The 20,893-nt window shown below is 30.0% G+C and overlaps 3 protein-coding genes across 7 annotated transcripts; 2 read left to right on the top strand and 1 right to left on the bottom strand.

Annotated features, from left to right (window-relative positions):
* Positions 1-3,100: 3,100 nt before the first annotated feature.
* Positions 3,101-8,656, top strand: LOC126848074 (transmembrane protein 135-like). Its single transcript, XM_050588626.1, has 9 exons — positions 3,101-4,230; positions 6,055-6,185; positions 6,520-6,646; positions 6,708-6,862; positions 6,954-7,209; positions 7,285-7,452; positions 7,534-7,674; positions 8,205-8,371; positions 8,497-8,656. Exons 1-9 carry the CDS (start codon positions 4,084-4,086, stop codon positions 8,609-8,611), a joined length of 1,407 nt encoding a protein of 468 aa, XP_050444583.1. The 5' UTR covers positions 3,101-4,083; the 3' UTR covers positions 8,612-8,656.
* A 1,094-nt stretch (positions 8,657-9,750) lies between these two features.
* LOC126848072 (ribosomal biogenesis protein LAS1L) lies at positions 9,751-12,618 on the bottom strand. Its single transcript, XM_050588621.1, has 7 exons — positions 12,459-12,618; positions 12,267-12,363; positions 12,080-12,172; positions 11,670-12,003; positions 11,404-11,594; positions 10,249-11,258; positions 9,751-10,160 (listed from the first exon to the last, which is right to left on the bottom strand). Exons 2-7 carry the CDS (start codon positions 12,317-12,319, stop codon positions 9,862-9,864), a joined length of 1,980 nt encoding a protein of 659 aa, XP_050444578.1. The 5' UTR covers positions 12,320-12,363; positions 12,459-12,618; the 3' UTR covers positions 9,751-9,861.
* Positions 12,619-13,487: 869 nt separating this feature from the next.
* On the top strand, positions 13,488-19,321 carry LOC126848075 (E3 ubiquitin-protein ligase Iruka). Of its 5 annotated transcripts, none has more exons than XM_050588630.1 (9): positions 13,488-13,647; positions 14,729-14,860; positions 14,967-15,142; positions 15,709-15,831; positions 16,301-16,473; positions 16,764-16,879; positions 17,006-17,130; positions 17,938-18,038; positions 18,506-19,321. In XM_050588630.1, exons 1-8 carry the CDS (start codon positions 13,564-13,566, stop codon positions 18,014-18,016), a joined length of 1,008 nt encoding a protein of 335 aa, XP_050444587.1. In that variant the 5' UTR covers positions 13,488-13,563; the 3' UTR covers positions 18,017-18,038; positions 18,506-19,321. The 5 variants fall into 5 exon arrangements, with proteins under 5 accessions (XP_050444587.1, XP_050444589.1, XP_050444585.1 ...); XM_050588632.1 differs by having other exon boundaries at positions 14,955-15,142; positions 15,712-15,831; positions 16,313-16,473; XM_050588628.1 differs by having other exon boundaries at positions 14,955-15,142; positions 15,712-15,831.
* The last annotated feature ends 1,572 nt before the right edge of the window (positions 19,322-20,893 follow it).

Below are 20,893 nucleotides of genomic sequence, written 5' to 3'. Positions count from 1 at the left end.
GAATTTAAATCAAGGCCTCTCTTTAGATGACTTATAAATTACGACAAAGATACAAAATTCTATTTAATATATGCAAATAATTCTGTGCATCACATACTCAATAAGCAAAACAATATTTTTGAAAATGTTTTTAAAGACATTTTTTTAAAATATTGTCTGCTTATTGAGAATATGTTTTAAAATGTATATGTTTATACAGATGTATATTTTGATTTTTGTATATATATCTTACGTGTTGAAATTAATTTTCTCTATTTTCACACACAATACATAAAATTTATAAATAGAATTCTGTTTTGAATTTTTTGTCACGAATTATATAGATTGTCTAAAGAGGGGCTTTAACTAATTCGATTGAGATTTCTTGAGAACGATTCTTTGCATTCGAATATATCTTGCAATTACTTTTCACCTGTAATTTTTCTTATTAGTATTTAAACTGTAAAAAATAAAATTTATATTAGATGTAAAAGAGAAAATTATCTAAGTATATATCTTTTACATTGAATTCCAAAACGTTCTGCTCAAAAAAAATTTTACTCAATGACTGTTCCAAAACTTTTTTTCTGATTAATTCCAGACCACAGCCACAGAGTAAAATTTTTCTCGGAGAAAAAAATTTTACTGCAACTTAATCTTAATAAAGTATATTGAAAAAAAGAAAATATATTTATAAATTTTTTAGATTTATAAAAGAATATTTTCGTAATTATATTTTGTTTACAATTTTGCAATTGACAAGAAATTTGCTTAATCGCATCAAAATTTCACATCAAGTGTATATATGTATATATATATATATATATATATATATATATATATATATATATATATAATTTTCTTATTCTTATATAGGGTATAACCTGTATATACACGGTGTCCCAAAACTACCAGATTTCCTCTTAATGGCAGATTCCTTAGAACATTTTAAGACAAAAATGTCTCTCTCTCTCTCTCTCTCTCTCTCTTATTCCCTCTTTCTCTTTCTCTTTTTTTCCCTTTATCCCTCCCCTCTCCCCACCTTCTCGCTATTCTAAAATCTTTAAAATAATCTATTATCCATAATGTAAATAAAGAACATATAGAAATAGAAAGAGAACGGCAGACTGAAAAGTGTCCGAAAAAAGTGAGAAAGGAAATCATAGTTGCCTCTCTCTCGCGAGTAACTACTCAAAAGTGTGCATACGTGCCATTTGTTGACTCGTACAAGCATCGTGCTGCAGATACATATATCCGCATGTATATGTATATGCCAATATACCTGTGTAGAGTCAGCAAATAGCACGCATGCGCACTTTCAGGCAGTTACTCACAAGAGAGAGGCAACTATGATTTTCTTTCTCACTTCTTTTAAACATGTTTTTCTTTCAAGAACAACATGCATTCCCCTTCCAATTCTATATGTTCTAAGCATATTATGTATGATGACGTCACGTACATGAGGCATAAAGCCGATCGCACATACTTCCTGTAATCGTAATAAAAGGATTCGACTAATCGCATTGCTTAATTCGACTGTCGCATTGTTATGGACAGCCGAATTAAGCAATGCGATTGGTCGAATCCTTATGTTACGGTTACGATTAGAACCCGAGCACAGACTTTTGCATAAGGAAATTGATTGGTCCATAAGCATTTGACTAATCAATTTCCTTATACTTATGGTTATGCGCTTATGCAAAAGTCTGTGCTCGGGCCCTAAAGCGGGCAGCACACACTTTTGCATAAGCTCATAACAATAAGCATAAGGAAATTGATTGGTTCATTTTCTTATGCATACATTTGTGAACCAATCAATTTCCTTATGCTTATAGTTATGCGTTTGCGTAAAAGTGTGTGCTCCCCGCTTTAAGACGTAAGCAAATTGACCAATCACATTCGAACAGTGAGGTAGCCATATTAAAACTTAAAGCGGGGAGCACACACTTTTGCATAAGAGCATAACAATAAGCATAAGGAAATTGATTGGTTCATTTTCTTATGCATACATTTGTGGACCAATCAATTTCTTTATGTTTATGCGCTTATGCAAAAGTCTGTGCTCCCCGTTTAAGCAACGCTGAAAATTCCGTATGGATGAAATTCTTAAGTCTTAAGTCTGATTGTTTAAGTTTTTTTATGTGCCATGACCCTAACGCCTGCCATTTTTAAAAAAAAATTATATTTTAAATAGTAATTAAGTACTGCTTTTATTCTTGCAATATGCTTATGAATATAGAAGAATTATTTAACCTATTTGCTTTAGTTTTAGTTTATTTAATTTCATTAATCGCTTATTGTTCTAGTTCTATATGGTTATTTAGCTTAAAAATTAAATATATTTTAGTTCTTTTAATAATAATTAATCAATTTCATAAGGAATTGAAAATTCTTTGGACCGACCAATCAGAAAGCGTTAATTATAACTTGCTAGTTGCACAGCAATAACATTGTAGAACTAGCCTGCTGATTACTTTAAGAATACATTTGCAAGGAAACTTTAATGCTCGTCTACAATAGCAGTCGTAAAGTCGTAGAATACGATCGTAACGTAATTTATTGCTTGAATTATTTCTGGTTGCAAAACAGTCGTTGTTGCAATCGTGTAAGTCGATCCAATTCCTATTTTTGGCCTTGATTGTGACTTTACGATGAGCCAATCAGATAAATCACATATAGATTTTCAGTGCTTTCTGATTGGCCGTACGTCACTTTTCTTGCGAACTTTTGTAGACAGTGTTTATATTGAGACTGCGCTTTCGTCTAAACGACTTTAAAGGCCCTTGCACAATGTGAAGCGATAGCGATAGGAACGAAGAAATAGCAATAGCGATAAACGATATCCAATGAGAGATCTACTTTTTCAAAGGAAGCAGTGTCAAAAAAAGATCTCAATCATTGCCGATATTTAGCCGGGCGCACGTCACTGACGCAAAATATATAATGACAATGCTATTGTGAATCTATACGATAATCATAATATCATAAAAAAGATACCCCATTTATAGAGCACTTTTTTCACTTGTTATTTCGCCGTGCCTGAGCGCGCGAAATCTCAGTCTTCTCATTCATAAAATATAATCGCTTCCCGTTTAAAAACTATTATAGCATTGACTTTTTGTATTAGGATTTTCGTTAAAATGTTCTGAGGAATCTGCCATTAAGAGGAAATCCGGTAGTTTCATTCAATGAGTAGTTCAAAAGGAACGTGCAAGTGATATTGCAGGTTCATAACCTTATTTTTGTATGTAAATCTATTAGATTTTAACTAAAGCACACGGTCTCGATCGTGTACAGAAACTCAGTTGAATCTCACTTTCTCAGCATCAAAAGGAACGCGCATTCAACTGAGTTATGATGTCATAAGTGAGAATTATCTGAGTTTTGATATAAATGGAATGCAACTATTAATGTAAAAGAAAAGGAGAATGCGAAGAAAGGTGCAGCTGAAAAGGTGTATCGAATAGCCGCTTATTATGATCATTTTACTTTGCGTGATCTTGCAGTGCATATCGACGCGTTGTATTCGCCAAAGTTGAACCGAGAATCTTATTTTGTACTGACTTGTGCTATTGTGAAGCGTTGTGAGAGCATCTTCTCACTTTTTCTCATTTCTTTCCGTCTTTTGCTCATCCCTTTCCCCATTTCTTTCTCGATCACGTTGGCAATAGGATACATCGAATAAGATCGGGTCAACGTGAGCACGCATTTGTTCATATCTCTTCAATATCGACAAACAGAACAATAACAAGATGCAATCTGCTATTAAAAACTCATTGTGTCAAATTTGATCTCGTTGCTTGCTGCGCATGACTTGGCGCAAAACACAACGTGCCTCTTGATCTTTTGATTATAATACTTGAGCTAGCTAGCATATGGGTGCGACTTGCTACAGAGTGCGATAAAGAGAGCAGAGAGAGAGAGAGAGAGAGAGAGAGAGAGAGAGAGAGAGACATCGCGCTTTTTATATATATGTACCACTCTACGCACCGCTGATAATTGTGACATCACGTGGCAAGTGGCGAGTTATATAACTATTCCGTTATTGTGTTATCATTGTCACTGCTATCGATCGCAGCGACGAGTGACGAGTGACGAGTGACGATGCCCGCGCGACTCAGCAAATTATCGATTAACACGTCCTGCATGGATTACGCGCATCCATGGACAGATTCCTGCGTTAGCGCAACCACTGGTCTTGGTTTGCACACTTTACAGGAATCCTTCAAGATATATACTACTGTTTATATAGTACGTGCAAGTGTAAATACATCATTGTCTTTCATTGTTATTTCATTCTAACATCAGAATATCATCAGTGTGTGTGTGTGCGTGCGTGCGCGCGCGCGTGTATTTTTATATAATTAAACAATATATTATAAATATTATTCTTTATTTGTTTTTTTTTTGTTCCGTTTCGTGTTAATTGGTTGAATAAATATATTCAACGATTTGCATTACGTTCGAATTTATATGCGTATATGCATATGTATATATGCATATGCGTGCGTGTGTGTGTGTGTGTGTACACGCGCGCGCGTATGTGTGTGTGTAATACAGTTGAGCATTTTATTATTTTACATCTGTAAAAATGTCCGCACACATGTATTCTCTTTTATATTCTCTTTAACGGACATGAGTATATAGATAAAGATGCATATTTCATTTATATTCTTTCATTTATTAACATATTTTATGCCTGTTTTGTGGGACTATTTCTTTATGCAAGTGCACTGACAATAAGACAAGATAATGGATCTGTCTTGATAGGTGAACTGACTGCACTAATTTAGAGCTTATCTTTCTTCTTCTAATGTGAAGAGAAAAAAAAATTCTTAACTAGTGCAATTACTTCAGCTATAAAAAAAACAGATCCAATGTAATATCAGTGCGCTTACACTCTCATGATGCGCGTGCACTGAGGCATAGGGAAATGTCCGATGAGCGATAACAATGAGTTTACAGTTTACGTACGCAGACATGTGCGTACGTCTGCACTGAATGCACAATTCGCGCTCGTTATATAATAATTTAATATACGCATGTCCTACATTCGACGCATTTAACTTGTATCACAACGTAATGTTATATTTTAAGCAAGATTGTTATTTAACACAAATTTATGTCATACAAAACAAAAGATCAATTGTCACAATTATTTAATACTAAATGAAAAATTGAATATTAGAGATTCACAATTTTATACGGAACAACAAAAACTTTTTTCTTCTGGTTCTTTCTCAATATTATGTAATTAAATATCATGCTATACATTTTTCATCTCATACGTATTATGCCTAAAAGATTTATGAGATTTTATTTGTCTTTTTATAATTTTTGTAAATAAACAATTATATAATATTTGACGTGCCGAAGAAACTTTAAATTATTCATGACAGGCAATATACAACTTTATTCATGTGTCACTTGTTTTTGTTCACGTTAATTGACCATTACCTAACTACCATTGGAATTGGATATTTGCATTGCACTACTCATCAGCATATGTCAGGCGTCAGCATCGTTTTTATATAACTAATATAACTCTTATATTATAATAACATATGCAAGTTTGCGATAAGGCTTGTATATACGCTTTATCATCAGCGATAATAAGCGATAATTATAATTATCCATTAAGCAAAACTTTCTTCTCTATAACCATAGTAGATATATATATATATATATATATATATATATATATATATTCCTTCATTAGCATAATCTGTTAAATTTCCCTACTGATATCTGTTATAAAATTTGTAAACAAACAAGTTAATTTTGTTAACTCTGTTGTCGCGCACGCGATGAACTTTTGGTTGTTTATTTGAACGTTGGTTCTTTTAATTTAATATTTTCATGAAAAATGAAAAATAACAGCATGTAGATTAGGTTATCGAATATTTATGAACGAATGATTCCACGCTTCTTTTTTTAGTTCGATATATATTTTTATATCAGAGACAATCTTTTTTTTTATTGCAATTGTGTGATAAAATATAAATACAATTTTAGTTTAAAATATTTTCAAATTTTTACTTTCTTGATATTGATTTTTATTTTTGATTATTTCAGATTGCATTTTTAATGAAAAGAAGGGTACCATCAAAAAGAGACATTAAGAAAATTATATTAGGTATTCTCCAATCTACAGCATTTCTTTCATGGAGTGGTTTTTCTTACTCATTGTTTATTTGTTTGTTAAGGTGAGAAATATTAAATATCCATTACACATGCTGTTGAATTTTAAAAATGTCTGTGTATGTGAAAAAGTTCAATTTAATGTAAGCATAACGTCTTATTTATGTTTAATAAGAGGAGGGAGGGGCATGTTTTATAATCTTCTTATATAAGTGTAATATAGATTAATAATAATAATAATAATAATAATAATAATAATAATAATAATAATAATAATAGTAATAATAATAATAAAGTATATTAAATAAAAATTAATATTTGATTTATCACACACACACACACATGCATTTATCATATGGACAATAATGAAAAGTATATGATACATGATAATTGTTTCAGACGAATATTGGGACGTTTCTATTTGCCGACTGTATCTTTCCTTCCATCCTTTTTATCCAGCTTATCTGCCATTGTAATAGAAAGATCTTCTAGGCGTACATTATTGTGTCTCTATGTATCAAATATTGTAAGTAGATGTTGCGGCAATCAGATTACAAATGCATATTTTCCTTATTAATTTTTCTCAGGCAACAGAAACACTCTTCAGAATGGGTGTCTGGAGAGGATATTTTTCGCCTATTCCAAAAGGAGAAGTCTACATCTTTGCTGTAAGCGTAGCTGTGTTACTGTATTTTTTCCGTGCAAAAATAAATAAGCAGGATCAAATACATAAAATACTTAGGTATCGAGAAATATATTTTATCCATTTGTATATATTTATATTTATATCGTTTTTTTATAACATACATTTTATATATGTACTCAAAAAATAGGGTAATCGTTGGGCGATATGAAGAGGCTGAATATTTTACAAGAAGAAATTTACATTTTGAAACATACTCTAAAAATACTGAAATTGACAACACTGAAAACGACAGAAATATACAAAGAAGAAGCTTTAAAAATTCTAGACTTAATATTCTACAAAAATCTTTTGAAGCATATAAATGTATCATTAATACTTTAAAAGCACAGAGTAAACATGCCTCGTGTCCACATCCTTATAGCTGCGCGCACTATATTTTAATGGTAAGCTATAATAATATTTTTTAAATATATATACACAGAAATTGAGATTTATTTTTTGTATCTTTTTGTTCAAAGGATAGTGCAAGAATCTTCAGTTATATTGTTTGTGGCCAAATAACACTTAAATTAATCTTTCAATGTAAAAGATTATTTCAAAAGCCAAAGTTATTAAAAATGATCATTTTTCAAAGAGAAAATCTAAATCTGGCTATATTTCTTGGAGGATTTACCGGTCTTTATAGGGTATATGTTTTGTAATTAGTAACAAATTCTAACAAATATCTTTTACGAGTAATTATTGTCTCTTTTCTTTGTTGGACATAGCTGATGTCATGCTTATTGAGAAGAATCTTCCATAAAGATTCATGCACTTATGCTATTCCTGCTGGACTTGTCGCAAGCATAACATTTATGGCATATCCCAATACCACTGTAGCCTTATATTTCATGTGGAAGGCATTACAGGTATTATTATTATTATTTTTATTTTTATCATTATTATCATTACTATCTTATTATCATTAGTATAATAATAATAATAATAATAATAATAATAATAATAATAATAATAACAACAACAATAACAATAGTTATTGTTGTTGTTGTTGTTGTTGTTGTTGTTGTTATTGTTATTGTTATTGTTACTATTACTATTATTACTATTATTATTATTATTATTATTATTATTGTTATTGTTATTGTTATTGTTATTGTTATTATTATTACTATTACTATTACTATTATTACTATTATTATTATTATTATTATTATTATTATTATTATTATTGTTATTATTATTATTATTATTATTATTGTTATTATTGTTATTATTATTATTATTGTTATTGTTATTGTTATTATTATTATTATGATCATCATCATCATTATTATTATTCTTACTACTACTACTATTATTACTTTCATTATACACAATTTCCATTAATATCAATTCATGATGAGTCAGTCATTTGTAACATTACTTTGCTTTGCTTTAGCTATTATGGAATGATGCAGCAGAAAATGGAAAAGTACCAGAAATAAAATGGTTCGTGATCTTTTTGTATTGCTTTAGCACGGCCACTCTTTTTCATGCAGCTATAATAGAACCACAAAATTTGAGATCATCTTATTGGAGATTCCTTTACAATGTGTCTGGAGGAAGGTAAGTCTTGTGTGGTACGACACAAGTAAGAGAGAATTTTTATATTTTCATATGTTGTACATATACTATTTCATTATTTGAAATCCGTTCTCTCTGACTTATCATTCTCATTTCGTTGATTCTAGAATAGCGGCGATGTCCCGACTGTCTTTAAATATATTCGGCTTAGAAACCAACAAAAATTTGCAAGAAGTGCTCAGAAAAACAAAGACAACAGATCAAATTAATTATTCTTTCTAAAATGCCCAAATGTCAAAAATGACAATATATACATTTTAGTTTTTATTTTTCTTGAAAACGTAATTTTTTAAAACCAAAGACAATGGAAAGAGAGAGAGAGAGAGAGAGAGGGAGGGAGATACAAATACATATATATAGGGAGACTTTTTAATCTTAACAGGCAAATATTCGACATAAACAAAAAACTAAAAAAGCATTTTGTAGCTTGAAATTTTAGCTTTAATCACAGATCACACAAAAATACACACACACACACACACACACTATCAATATTTTACACTTTAACACACTATCAGTATTTTTCAAATTTTATCTCTCTTGTTCTGTGTTTTAAAAAAGAATACATTGTTTTGTTCATTAAAATTACGTATTTTTGACTCTATATAAAAATTATTGAGATACCAAAGATGTTTATTGTTAAATTTGCTCAATCTGAAAATGTAATGAAAAATATGGATTTCCATTTGAAAAAATTAAGTTGACCTTAATAGACATCTCAAAGTTAGACCAATATCACCATGATATATCCCCCTCTAGAGTATACAACTTTTATATGAAAAGTTTTTTTGTAATTTCGTATATTTTCGAAATATTTTCCTGTTAAGATTAAAAAGACTCACCTTGTATATACATACTGCATTATACAGATGAATAGCATTATATAGTATTTGAATTCACAGTTAATTATATGTGTATAAAAATCTAATTTTGTTGTGATAAGCTGTGAAATACGAGGAGAAATGTATATCTTAGCACAGTAATTTAAAAACATTATATTTCTTTTTTTATACCTAATTTAAAGTAATGGTGCTTAGATGTTGTGATATTAAAGAAACTTAATACTTTTATATTTAGGAGAGAAAAAAATAACAATGTAACTTAATATATTTAAATGTATAGTATGTGGTAATATGTATATATATGTCATACACAGGAGAAAATAAGTAAATGATATATTTATGTGTGAGTGTGACTATATATAACAATGCCAATAGTAAATGTGTTCGTAGTGAGAAATTTTTTCCACATTTCTACAATATATTATAAAATAATTATTTTTGCGCTTAATGCAAACTTGATATTTATCAAACTTTACATTTACTTATTTATAATATAAACATATTCTGCAAAGGGATGGATTTATTTTTTAATCAATTTTATTATAAGCGTATATACATTAACTTATATATTTGTTGGAATGCAAACAATTTGTGATAATGATAATATTCTATTATAAAATGTTTACGCGTTCACATTGTGTCTGTTTTTTTGGCGATTTCTAATGCTCTATTCATTATAACATCTGCGATATTCTTATGACGTTTTCTCTCTATTCTCCTTTTTTTTCGCAATATATTTTCCCACTTAATACGGCTTTGCATTTTCAAATTTTTACGATTTACAACGCCGGCGATTATTTGCGAGTCTAGAATTGAAACGAAATGTTTTGATGGATTAATTTCAAGTGGTTTTAAACTCTTTAATGAATCCATCTGCCATGGCAGTAATCCAATAGGGCTCTCGACCCATTGATAAGAGAGAAGAGTATCTAGAAATAAGATAAAAAATTATTTTATATCATTGATCTCTCCCTTCCAAATTGGTTCATAGAAAAATTTATTTTTATATAAACATACCAGATGCTGATTTCCAATGTAAATTGCGGATTATTTGATCAGTTAATAAATAAGCAGTTTTCTTTTTAGTTGTACCCTCTTTCTTGTCTATTTTTACTTTATTTTTTGTTAAACTTACATCAAAATCTTCAACAGTAAATACCTTCCGTTTATAGATATCATTCTTGTTATCTTCATCATTATACTTTTGAAATGTATAAATTTTAAGTAAATTTAACAAATGTTTTTTCGCCTGCACATTTATTCTCAGTGAAACAAATTTTAAAATTGGTTCTATCAGTCTTGCAGAGAATTCATTTACGTGTAATAAAAGTTTTGATAAAAAATTTATATCAACAAGAAAATATGGTACAGTGCTTGATATATTCAACCACAAAACATTTCGCAAATATGGATGATCATGATGTACAAGTTCTTTGAGATGCTGACTTAGAGCTGATTTTGCGGCTATTTTTGTGCCCTCTGTAGATTTATACTCCATAGTACGAGAAATATTTTGAGCCAGATCTAATTGAATAAAACTGTAGACAATAGAGCTTATCCATAAGGTAGCTAGAGTTCTTTTTCCCTTACTTTCTTGTTCTTGATTTACAATACTGAGCAGCTTAAATATCAGTATGTCTAATATCTTTTTATTATGCAGTAAGAAAATGATATCTTTCCAAAATCGAAGCATACCAGACGGCAAAATTTTTCTTCTCAAATCAACATTCTTTCTTCCTTTTTGTTGAAAAACTTGCATAATATCTGAATTTGGTAAAAAAGCTTCATTCTTAAGCAACACATTACAAATTATGTCGCTTTTCTTATGTATTGTGATTAAAGATTTATTTTCAGTCAAATGTATAGATATTTCAGACAAAAGTAGAGCTTGTGCAGCTTTTAAATTATATTCCTTATCAATTTTTATAGTTTTTCCATGAATGGATATATATTCGTTCTCATCATTTTCTAAAATTTTACTACAATATTGGGACAACATATACGTCCGTAAATCTTGTAATATTTCCCTAATTTAATATTAAAAAAAAATAAATTAAAAGATGATCTTATCTATACATAATTGAATTCTATGTATTGTGGAATTATTGTGCGGAAGAAAAGAAAGAAAATTTATGACAATATATTAATAGTTTGCAACAAGAATATACATACCGTAATTGTACCTCTGGTAAATTTGACACTGATTTATAACCAGCATCAATATATAAACTAACAGCTGTCCAAAGTTCGATTAAATCTGTAAAGGCCCGTATCTCTTCAAGCTCTTCTTTTTCTTCTAACATATTAGCTTCTTTCGTATAACATTTTTCTATCGCGCATGCTTCTGCTGCCCAATATTCATCCTTTAAAAGCGATACTTTGAAAGTACATGTATTACTATATGCAATATATTATATTTAAGATCGAAATAAACATACGTGTAACCAATGGAGTAATACATTAATCGCTATCCTTAATACTCCAATAGAAGGTAATTCGTATCCATGAGCAGCTTGATGCCTTAAATTAACTATCCACTCTGGAATTTTGAGTTGCTTGGCAATCTGAAATAAGGATGTCTGTTTCGTGTGTCCTATATTGCAAAAATGATTCAGAAATCTCATGATTGTGGTCGAGTACATCAAACTCAAATCATTCTCGCAGTACATTGGCAGCTCGCCACTGTCAATCTTGGATGTCCATTCACGATCACGAAGGCATACTTGCAAAATCGTTAAGGTACAGTCCACGCCCACTGGTAATTTCGGTATCCTGAAAAAAAAAAAACCTTTCAATGTAGCTTAAAAAGTCTTACCAGTAAATTAAATAATGCGTATTACAATTATACCTGGCTTTCCATGCTAAGAGTGCTTCGTATGCTTTCGTTTGCTCGATCACATCGTTGGAGTAAATTTGTCTATATACATCATGCCATTCCGATCTTTTGATATCAACAAATGAGAATTTTTATCGGTTACTTTTCACTTTTTACCGTTATCCATTATCGAAAAAATTATTTGGAAATTAATACTTACAGAGAAAACCATGGCACTTGCTTTATATCATCGCGCTTCAAGAACAATGCCATCAATATGTCTTATGCTTGGCTACTTTTTAGATTTCCCGTTTCCACTTACATGAAACATAATAATAAAATGTCTTTCGCTTTCTTTACAATTTCTTGCAATTTCCGCTACAGCCAGAATTTTTGTTTCCTTCGTACTCACAACGTTGCTATTGCTCACAGTACTCCAGTCACCAGTGCTCACTGACCTCTGTCTTCTCGACCTCAGTCTCATGTATAAATAAGAACAATGGTTTCACGTTTCACTCCCTGAAATCATCTAAAATCTCTGGGCAAATGAATGGCTGCGTTCAGCAGAGAAAGCGCTCAGTTATCGTCTAGTCAAAGTCAATACTCGATGTTGATTTGTTGATTCTAAATGTATGAACCAATCACGTGCTACTTAGTGGTTTTCTTCCCATTGAAATTAAAGGTGCCTTTTCACGCTGATGCTCGATGCTCATTTGTAGGGTCAATTTCACCATCTTCAGTTAGATTAACCGACGGCAGGGTGGCAACTGAAATGATAAGAATGCTTGGTTTTTATTTCACCTCTATTTTCTGTTGCCATCCTGCTGATTTTAATCGTCGGTTAACTTAACCGAAAGTGGTGAAATTGGCCTTTAATCCAATCCGAATCAATTAATCGCTATATTTTACTATGAATTTAAGATTTTTATTGGCAGAGACAATGCAATGACGCCATTAATCGCTCTCAAAGCGATTAGACTTGGGCTGGATTCGGGGAGCACGCTTTTAGCGCTATGAGCGTGCTCTATCTTTGTTATTTATTGAAGTTGAACAAGGATAGAGCACGCTCATAGCGCTAAAAGCGTGCTCCCCGAACCCAGCCTTGCTATATTCGAAAACGCCATATGTTTATGAGGTTCGATCTTGTAACTTTTTTTTTTAAGCAGAAACATGAAAAGTAAAAAATTTTCTCATTAATTTTAAAAGCTAAATTTTTCACTTTTCACGTTTTTGCCCTAGAGAAAAAACTACAAGATCGACTCCTTGAGTGAGAAAGTACTTGCGCTTGGAAGCAAGAATAACATCAAGAGGAGCACACTTTTTTGATTGGTCAATGAAACGCTACTCTATCCAACTAACTAATAGATATTCGAACGCGACTCGAAAATTCGCAAGTGGAATGTACTCCGAATCAAGCCGAGTCGAATCGAATCGAGCCGAGCAGAGTCGAGCAAATTCAACTGTAATTACGACAGTACGACTACTGATAACTAAAGAAGGTGAGGGACACGTTAAACATGGCGGAGGCCGTTGTGGACGGGAGTCCGATGTCTCGATTTTTTTGCCATAAATGCAGTGTCGAAATTGAGCGTTTGTTGCCAGTAAGTACTTTGCAACATTTTTTGTAACGATTATATACTAGTTGTGTTGGTTTGGCGCGTGTAAAGCTTGTAAATGCATCGTAAAAAGAGGTTTGTTCCGAGAAACTGTCATTACGATGTCATGTGTAGAAAGTTCGTCTCTCCCACCCTATGTTTCTACGAAAACAATACTTTGATCTATCTTTGAACTATCTTTCGATCTTTTACGTCAAATAACAAATACTATCGCGTGTTCTAATTGTAAAATGTAAACATTTTCTTTTTTCGTTATATAATAATATCTGAAATTTTGACATATGAAACGAATCGCATTTACGACAATCGTCTTACGGATGATTCTTTTCTAAAGAATATAGCGTTTGTTCTTACTATCGTTATTCGTAATCAAAACTTGGCAGTTGGATGAAAAATAACATACTTTGATTAACCTTTAAGCTACTGCAGACATTTGTTTGCAAATTGATTCTCAGTTTAGCCAAATATGTATATTTGCGTGATCTGATCGATTAAATTGTGTAATCTATATATAGAATTATTAATTATTATCTATATATAGAATTATTAATTATTATTAATAAAAATGTCATACATTAATTAAATGAAAAATGTATGCAAAATTTGCATCTTAATGCACTAAATATAAAATTATATTTGTATGTGTGTGCTGCGCGCGCGCCAATTCTGTTATATTTTTTACTTTTTTTGTATTTAAAATAAAATGAAACAGTTACATCATTTCATAACTTGAGAGAAAGAAAGAGAGAGAGAGAGAGAGAGAGAGAGAGAGAGAGAGTGTATGTTTGCAAGACTTACTCTATTTCTCTCTTTTGCAATCTTTCTAAGACAATCAAAGAAATATATTATGTTCTCGTTATTATTGTTACTATTATTGTAAAAATATATTAATAGGATAAAACATATATTGTTTTGTACATGTCTAAATTTATAATTATTTAATTATACTTATATATAAATATATCCATGTACATATGTATTTATGTATTCAAACAATAAGTTGATCTTGTAACTTAAGATGACACACAACATTGACTTGCATGATTGATATTTTATTTTTAATTAGAATTACACGTGTCCGCGATGCGCATGTGGCTTTATCGAGGAGCTGGAAAGTAGCAGCAATGAAGGTAGTTCAGGTATGGATGTGAATAGCGAAGATCTGAGTGATGTAGATGTCGATATCATAGGATACAACGTGAGTAATTTAATTTAGTTCAAAATTATTAATACATAACAATTAAAATATATATAATTATTATATATATGTTAACACTATCTACTTGACACAGTCTTCTTCACAGCGCTCCGAACGTGATCGTGACATAATAGAAATGATAATGGGGCTTTCAAATACATATACCAATCAGCAATCAAGTATCAATCAACAGTCGGGTGCAGGCAACAGAAACTATGTACTTGGAAGTAGAAGAAGATCTAATTGGCCTCGTGCTCCTCAAGATGGGCGTCGTACCAGCAAGTATGTCATGTTTTTTGCCATGCCATTGGACACTATTGATATTACATATAGTGATGCAATTTTAAAGTTTAAAAACTAATTTATAAATTATTGATGTATTTTTTACTCGTTCAAATATTTCATACTAAATTTGAACAAATAAAGTGTCTGTTTTTCCTTTTTTATTTTTGATATAGTAAAATGTGGAATGTATATCAACTATTATAATCTTTGAATGTCATGATAGCATGATAGATTTTACATAATTTCTTTTATATATATCTAAGAATATAAAATTTTATATTGGATTTTTATTCTTATTATTTTATTGTTATTATTGTTATTATTATACGTGTAATTTTTTTCTTTCTTAGAAAACGCTTTTTGGGGTATTAATTCTCAAACAAAATTAAAAAAAAAAAAAGAAATTTATTCTAACTTGACAATGATGTATGTATGAAATGTTTGTTGCAATTATTACATGATTTTATAAATCAGTTTTAAGATAGATTACTCACAGGGCATTACATTTATATGACAAATTATTAAGATAATAATTTTAATTTTTTCTTCTCTGTTGGTGATAGCAGTCGTAGAAGACAAGAGAGCCTACAAGTACCTATAGAGAATTTCATACAAGATTTTATCTTTAATCTTTCTGGAGCTGCAAGTCTAGGCAATTCTGTGGGACAAGATGCTCAACCATCTGTGTAAGTCATTTTATATGACATTTGTTAATGACTCTAATTAAACCATATAATCATATAGCATGTAGATATTGACATCATATTTCATGAGCATGGATAACAGATAAGTCAATATTTTTACATCATGCTAATTACATGTTCTTCCGAGATATATCTAAATTAAATAAGTATAACTTATTCCACTTTGGATATATTATAATTGTTAGTTATACAATATTTTATATTTATTGTGTCAAATTTTTTCTTGTAAAATTTATATTTTTCTAACATTTTAATCTTCTTTTTCCTGACATATATATCATATGTATGCACATTTTTTAAAATCTGTGTGCAAATTGTCATTATTTTAATATACTTGTTCAACAGTGTCAACGACACAAATATTCAAAAAATTCATTTATCTCTAGGAGTACAAGTCATTAACAATTTTATTTAATCTTTAGTGTTACTAAAATAAAACAAAATAATGTAGATTCAATATTAGACTGTTCTTGGGAAATCCTGGAGATTATGTTTGGGGTCGCGATGGATTAGATGCTATTGTTACCCAATTATTGAATCAAATGGACGGTACTGGACCTCCACCTTTACCGCGCAAGCAGATCGACGAGATACCTACAACAGCTATATCGCAAAGTCAAGTTGGTTAGTATATGTAACATTGATATCTAGTGTATGATATATATATATATATATATATATATATATATATATATATATATATAAATTAAAAGGAATTTTTTTTTTGTGAGATCAAATAACAACTCGAATAGTTGATGAGGACCTAAAGAAAAAGCTTTTTCTATATTAACATTTGTATTTGGAGCTTTTTTTATATTTTTCAACAACAATACATTTGTTTTAGTTATGTATCAATTATTTTTTACAAATTTATTAGTTATTGAACAATCTTTCTTTTTTTATACTTTGTGCAGACTGTAAGCTACAATGTTCCGTTTGTTGGGAAGACTTCAAGCTATCAGAACCTGTTAGACAGCTGCCTTGTCAGCATGTTTATCATGCACCATGCATTATACCCTGGTTGGAATTAGTAAGATTTTTAATTTTATTAATAATGCGTGCGTGCGTAAACACACACGTGTGTGTGTGTTAACATTTAAATGCATAAACCTTGATAATTTGATCTTTTTCTCCTATTTTTGTTTACATTTTCTAGCATGGAACTTGTCCCATTTGTAGACAAAATTTGGGAGATCAGAACACGGGTGAAGCGAATCAAGATACCGGACCCAACTTAGCTGGATCTGCTTTAGCCGGATCCAGTTTTGCCGCCTTATTCAGGTAATTTCTTAGATGAGACATATTTAAATTTGTATTTTAGAATCAATGTAATCAATTCTTAGTATTGAGAATTTGTGAACGTTTTTTCTTTTAAGTTAGACATTACTCAAGACAAAAATAATCAACAAAAATAAATATCTTGTATTGATATTACATATCAATAGTTGATAAGAAACTGGAACAATATTTTTAATTCAAGTAATCATTTTGTCCATTTATAGTAAAACCCTGATATGTATATCTTGGATAACTTTTCTACTCCTCCATATACAATTTTACATTAATGTTATACCCTCTCCATGTCATAATGGGCAGATCATGGGATAGCCTATATTCAACTGTATATCATAAGATCGAGATGCAAATAGAGACATGTAGGGACACCTCGTAACTATTCCTTTTCAGGAATTTGTTTCTCTCATTCTACATTGGAAAAATTATCAGGCTCTACTATAATATAAATTTATTTATTGGATATTTAGCTTTTCAAAATAGAAAAATATTACGATTATTTTAGGAGAATTTTAAACAGTATTTATTTGTTCAGCTTTTTAATACTGTTTTTCTTCTTTTCTATTTATATAAAGAAATTTTATTTGTACATATATACTTTTAATAAATTATTATAATTCTCAATAGTTAATTAGATAGAAAAGAAAAAAAAAACAAACGAGAAGCTGCATAAATGAATGCCGATTCTTCTAAGGTAACTATACATTTGTTTGTTTGTTTATGTATGTGTGTATGCGCGCGCGTGTGTATTTGTTCATGTATATATGTCTGTCAATATTTACTTATATTTTACAGGGCAGCAAATGAAGCAAACCGAACAGGACAACCTATCAGCCGGACATCATCTTCTTCATCATCTACTTCGTCGGAGTAGAGATCTCTGAGTTCTTATTCAAGTGAGATTTGAGAGCAATATTTTTCTTTCTATTTACTCTATTTTTTATAATTTAGCGATTTCCATATCATTTTCAACACACTCTGATATTTTTTCTGGCATTTTCTTGCTCTTAACAAGGCATATATTCCTTTATAAATATTTCTTAATATAGTTATTGCTAATTTTAACCTATTATCACACTTAATTAATTGATATTTTCTTTCTATTTAACGTTTAAAAGTTTAAAAAATCGTTTTGTTTCTATAAATTGTATAATAAACATCAGAGCTAAAATAGCAAAATTGCAGACCAAATTAATATATATTTCAATCTGTTGTATTAAAATTAAATTTAGTATTATAATGCCTTATAATCTTTAGTAATTCAATGATTTGTATGTAGTTCAGTGTCTATAAATATAACTTAAGTAAATAACTCTTGGAATATGCCAGGCATTGACAAATTGTATGTGCTATTATGTCTCAGGTAAAAGAAAAAGAGGGACTTTCACTTTATAATCTAATTCCAATAAAATACTGGAGGAGCAGCCTACGTGTGATCCTATTTATTAGGCATTGCTTATGCATGAATAGTTTCATCTTGAGTAGCATTGATTCAAATAAACTCAAACATGTACACAGAAGATATATATGTTATGTGTGTGATACTTATATAAAAATATAATTTTTACATAGCCACGCGCGCAAGGCTCAGTAAAATCGATAGCCTACGATATGACTTGTACAAATAAATTAAAAAATTTGCATTTTAGAGACAAGTTAATAAATTCAAATGATAAATGCAATGCGGTATACAGATATCGAATTTTTTAAACAAAGGAGCGCTTATATATTATATCAGAGAGAGTAAAAATACTGCTCTTTCTCTCTTTTTCTCTGTAGAAGTACACTTATATAATATTCACACCAAAATATCACACGAATCAATAAGTCTAACAGAGTGCTCTAAAAAGTTGCCGGAATTTATATAAAACGGAATTATATATTATTTTGTTCTTTCTATTTCTTTACTCTGTACATACTCTAAAACATTGTGAAAAATATAAAAAGAAAAGAGTATATTGACAATCATAATTACCTTCTCCATTTTTAAGTTTGACTGTCATAATATGTATATATAACTTGACAGTTTCTATCTGAGTTTCGATAAATAAAGATGCAAATGTATAACAAATAGATTCGTTCAATTTTTTTTAATACGTAAAACCGATACACAGTTTCTCATAAAACTGATTTTTACGATATACGACGTGAATAAAATGCAGCAAAAAAAAAAAATAAACAGTGTATCTACATATTTCTATATTACAAATAAAAATGAATATTCGCACTCTCTTTCTCTCGTGAAGAGGGAACTTACATTTATTGTAATTTTAGGGTTAAATATCGATCTAAATCTTTTGGCCGATGCATTATTATATATACTCGAAATGGAGCATATTCATAATTGTCTATATATAAGCGACGCACACACAAGTATCCTGTTAATATGCATCTGCATAACAGAAAAATATCGCGATATACTAATGTGAGCGTTTATTTTACGCTTTGCACAGCGTTATTCCTTTTCTTGTCTTAGATATAAAATTTATTGTTTATTTTGAGGACATTTAAATGTTAAAAAATTTTAAACACGAAAATAAAATTGAGAATTTTACATATGTAAGGTTACCATCGCCATAGTTTCTTTTTTAATAAGTTCGGAGCCAGAATACCGATGCATATATTAATGAACAATTATCATTTATCCACATGATAAATAGTAATTTAATAATGGGTTCATATTTTTAGAAAGAAAAAAATAGATTCTTTTCATGAAAAACCTCATATTAGATAAGACTCGCGTATATTTTGCATATAAACTATAGATCCAAAGCGAATAAAAATTATTTAGAAATTAAATACCCACTTTACGAAACAAAAAATTAATTGTGAAAATATAAAGTCGTTCGCGCGTTCAAGATAAAACTTTTTAAAATTACTTTGTTCCATAGTGTATGGAAAACATATCGGAAAGAAATATTATAATATAATATATTATAATATATTATATTGTTATTTGAGAATAATAGTCGACTCAATTGTGAAATATAAATATACGAAATATACGGTTGTAATTAACGAAAGAACGATTATTACCGTTCTAGCAATAGTGATGTTCAAAATAGCGTTGACACAATATTGAGTTATTTCCATGAAACATATTTTTTACTTAAATTAGTGTATTCTCTTTATGTTTTTTCGTATTTTTCAATATGTTAACGATAAAGCGATATATGTTTATAATTTAAAAAAATGGAATAATTTTCTCGATCATTATATATATATATATATACATATATATATATATATATATATATATATATATATATATATATATGAGATAAAAAATGGTATAAAGTTTAACGATGTTTATATATGCTTTCTGACGAGATCTGTATAAATTTATTAGTAGAATATTATGGGATATATTTATTCGTCAATAAAGAAAGAAATCTCTGATAAAAATGATGTATAATTTTTCCAACATTATTATATCGGGGATAATAGTTACACGCGCGCGCGCACACCACACACACACACACACACATATATACACCATACCATACATATATACAGGGTGTCCGGAGTCGGTCGCACCACCCGTCGTGTGCAGATAGAACAAATAAAACTGAGAAGAAAAATCCTGTACCATTTTTTTTTATAACGCGTAATAAAGGAATTATTATTGAGTGAAGTCTAGTCTATTATTGCTGATCTTTAGCCGAGCGCACATCGGTAACCACGCTGTGACAGCTGATCGCTCTCGCACACATCAGGCACGTGACTCACTGACGTGCGCCCGGCTAAAGAT

The sequence above is a fragment of the Cataglyphis hispanica genome, chromosome 3, assembly GCF_021464435.1.
Source record: "Cataglyphis hispanica isolate Lineage 1 chromosome 3, ULB_Chis1_1.0, whole genome shotgun sequence".
NCBI classification, from domain to species: domain Eukaryota; kingdom Metazoa; phylum Arthropoda; class Insecta; order Hymenoptera; family Formicidae; genus Cataglyphis; species Cataglyphis hispanica.
The sequence above is the reverse complement of the archived record's forward strand: the minus strand, read 5'-3'. Positions and strand labels throughout refer to the sequence as shown.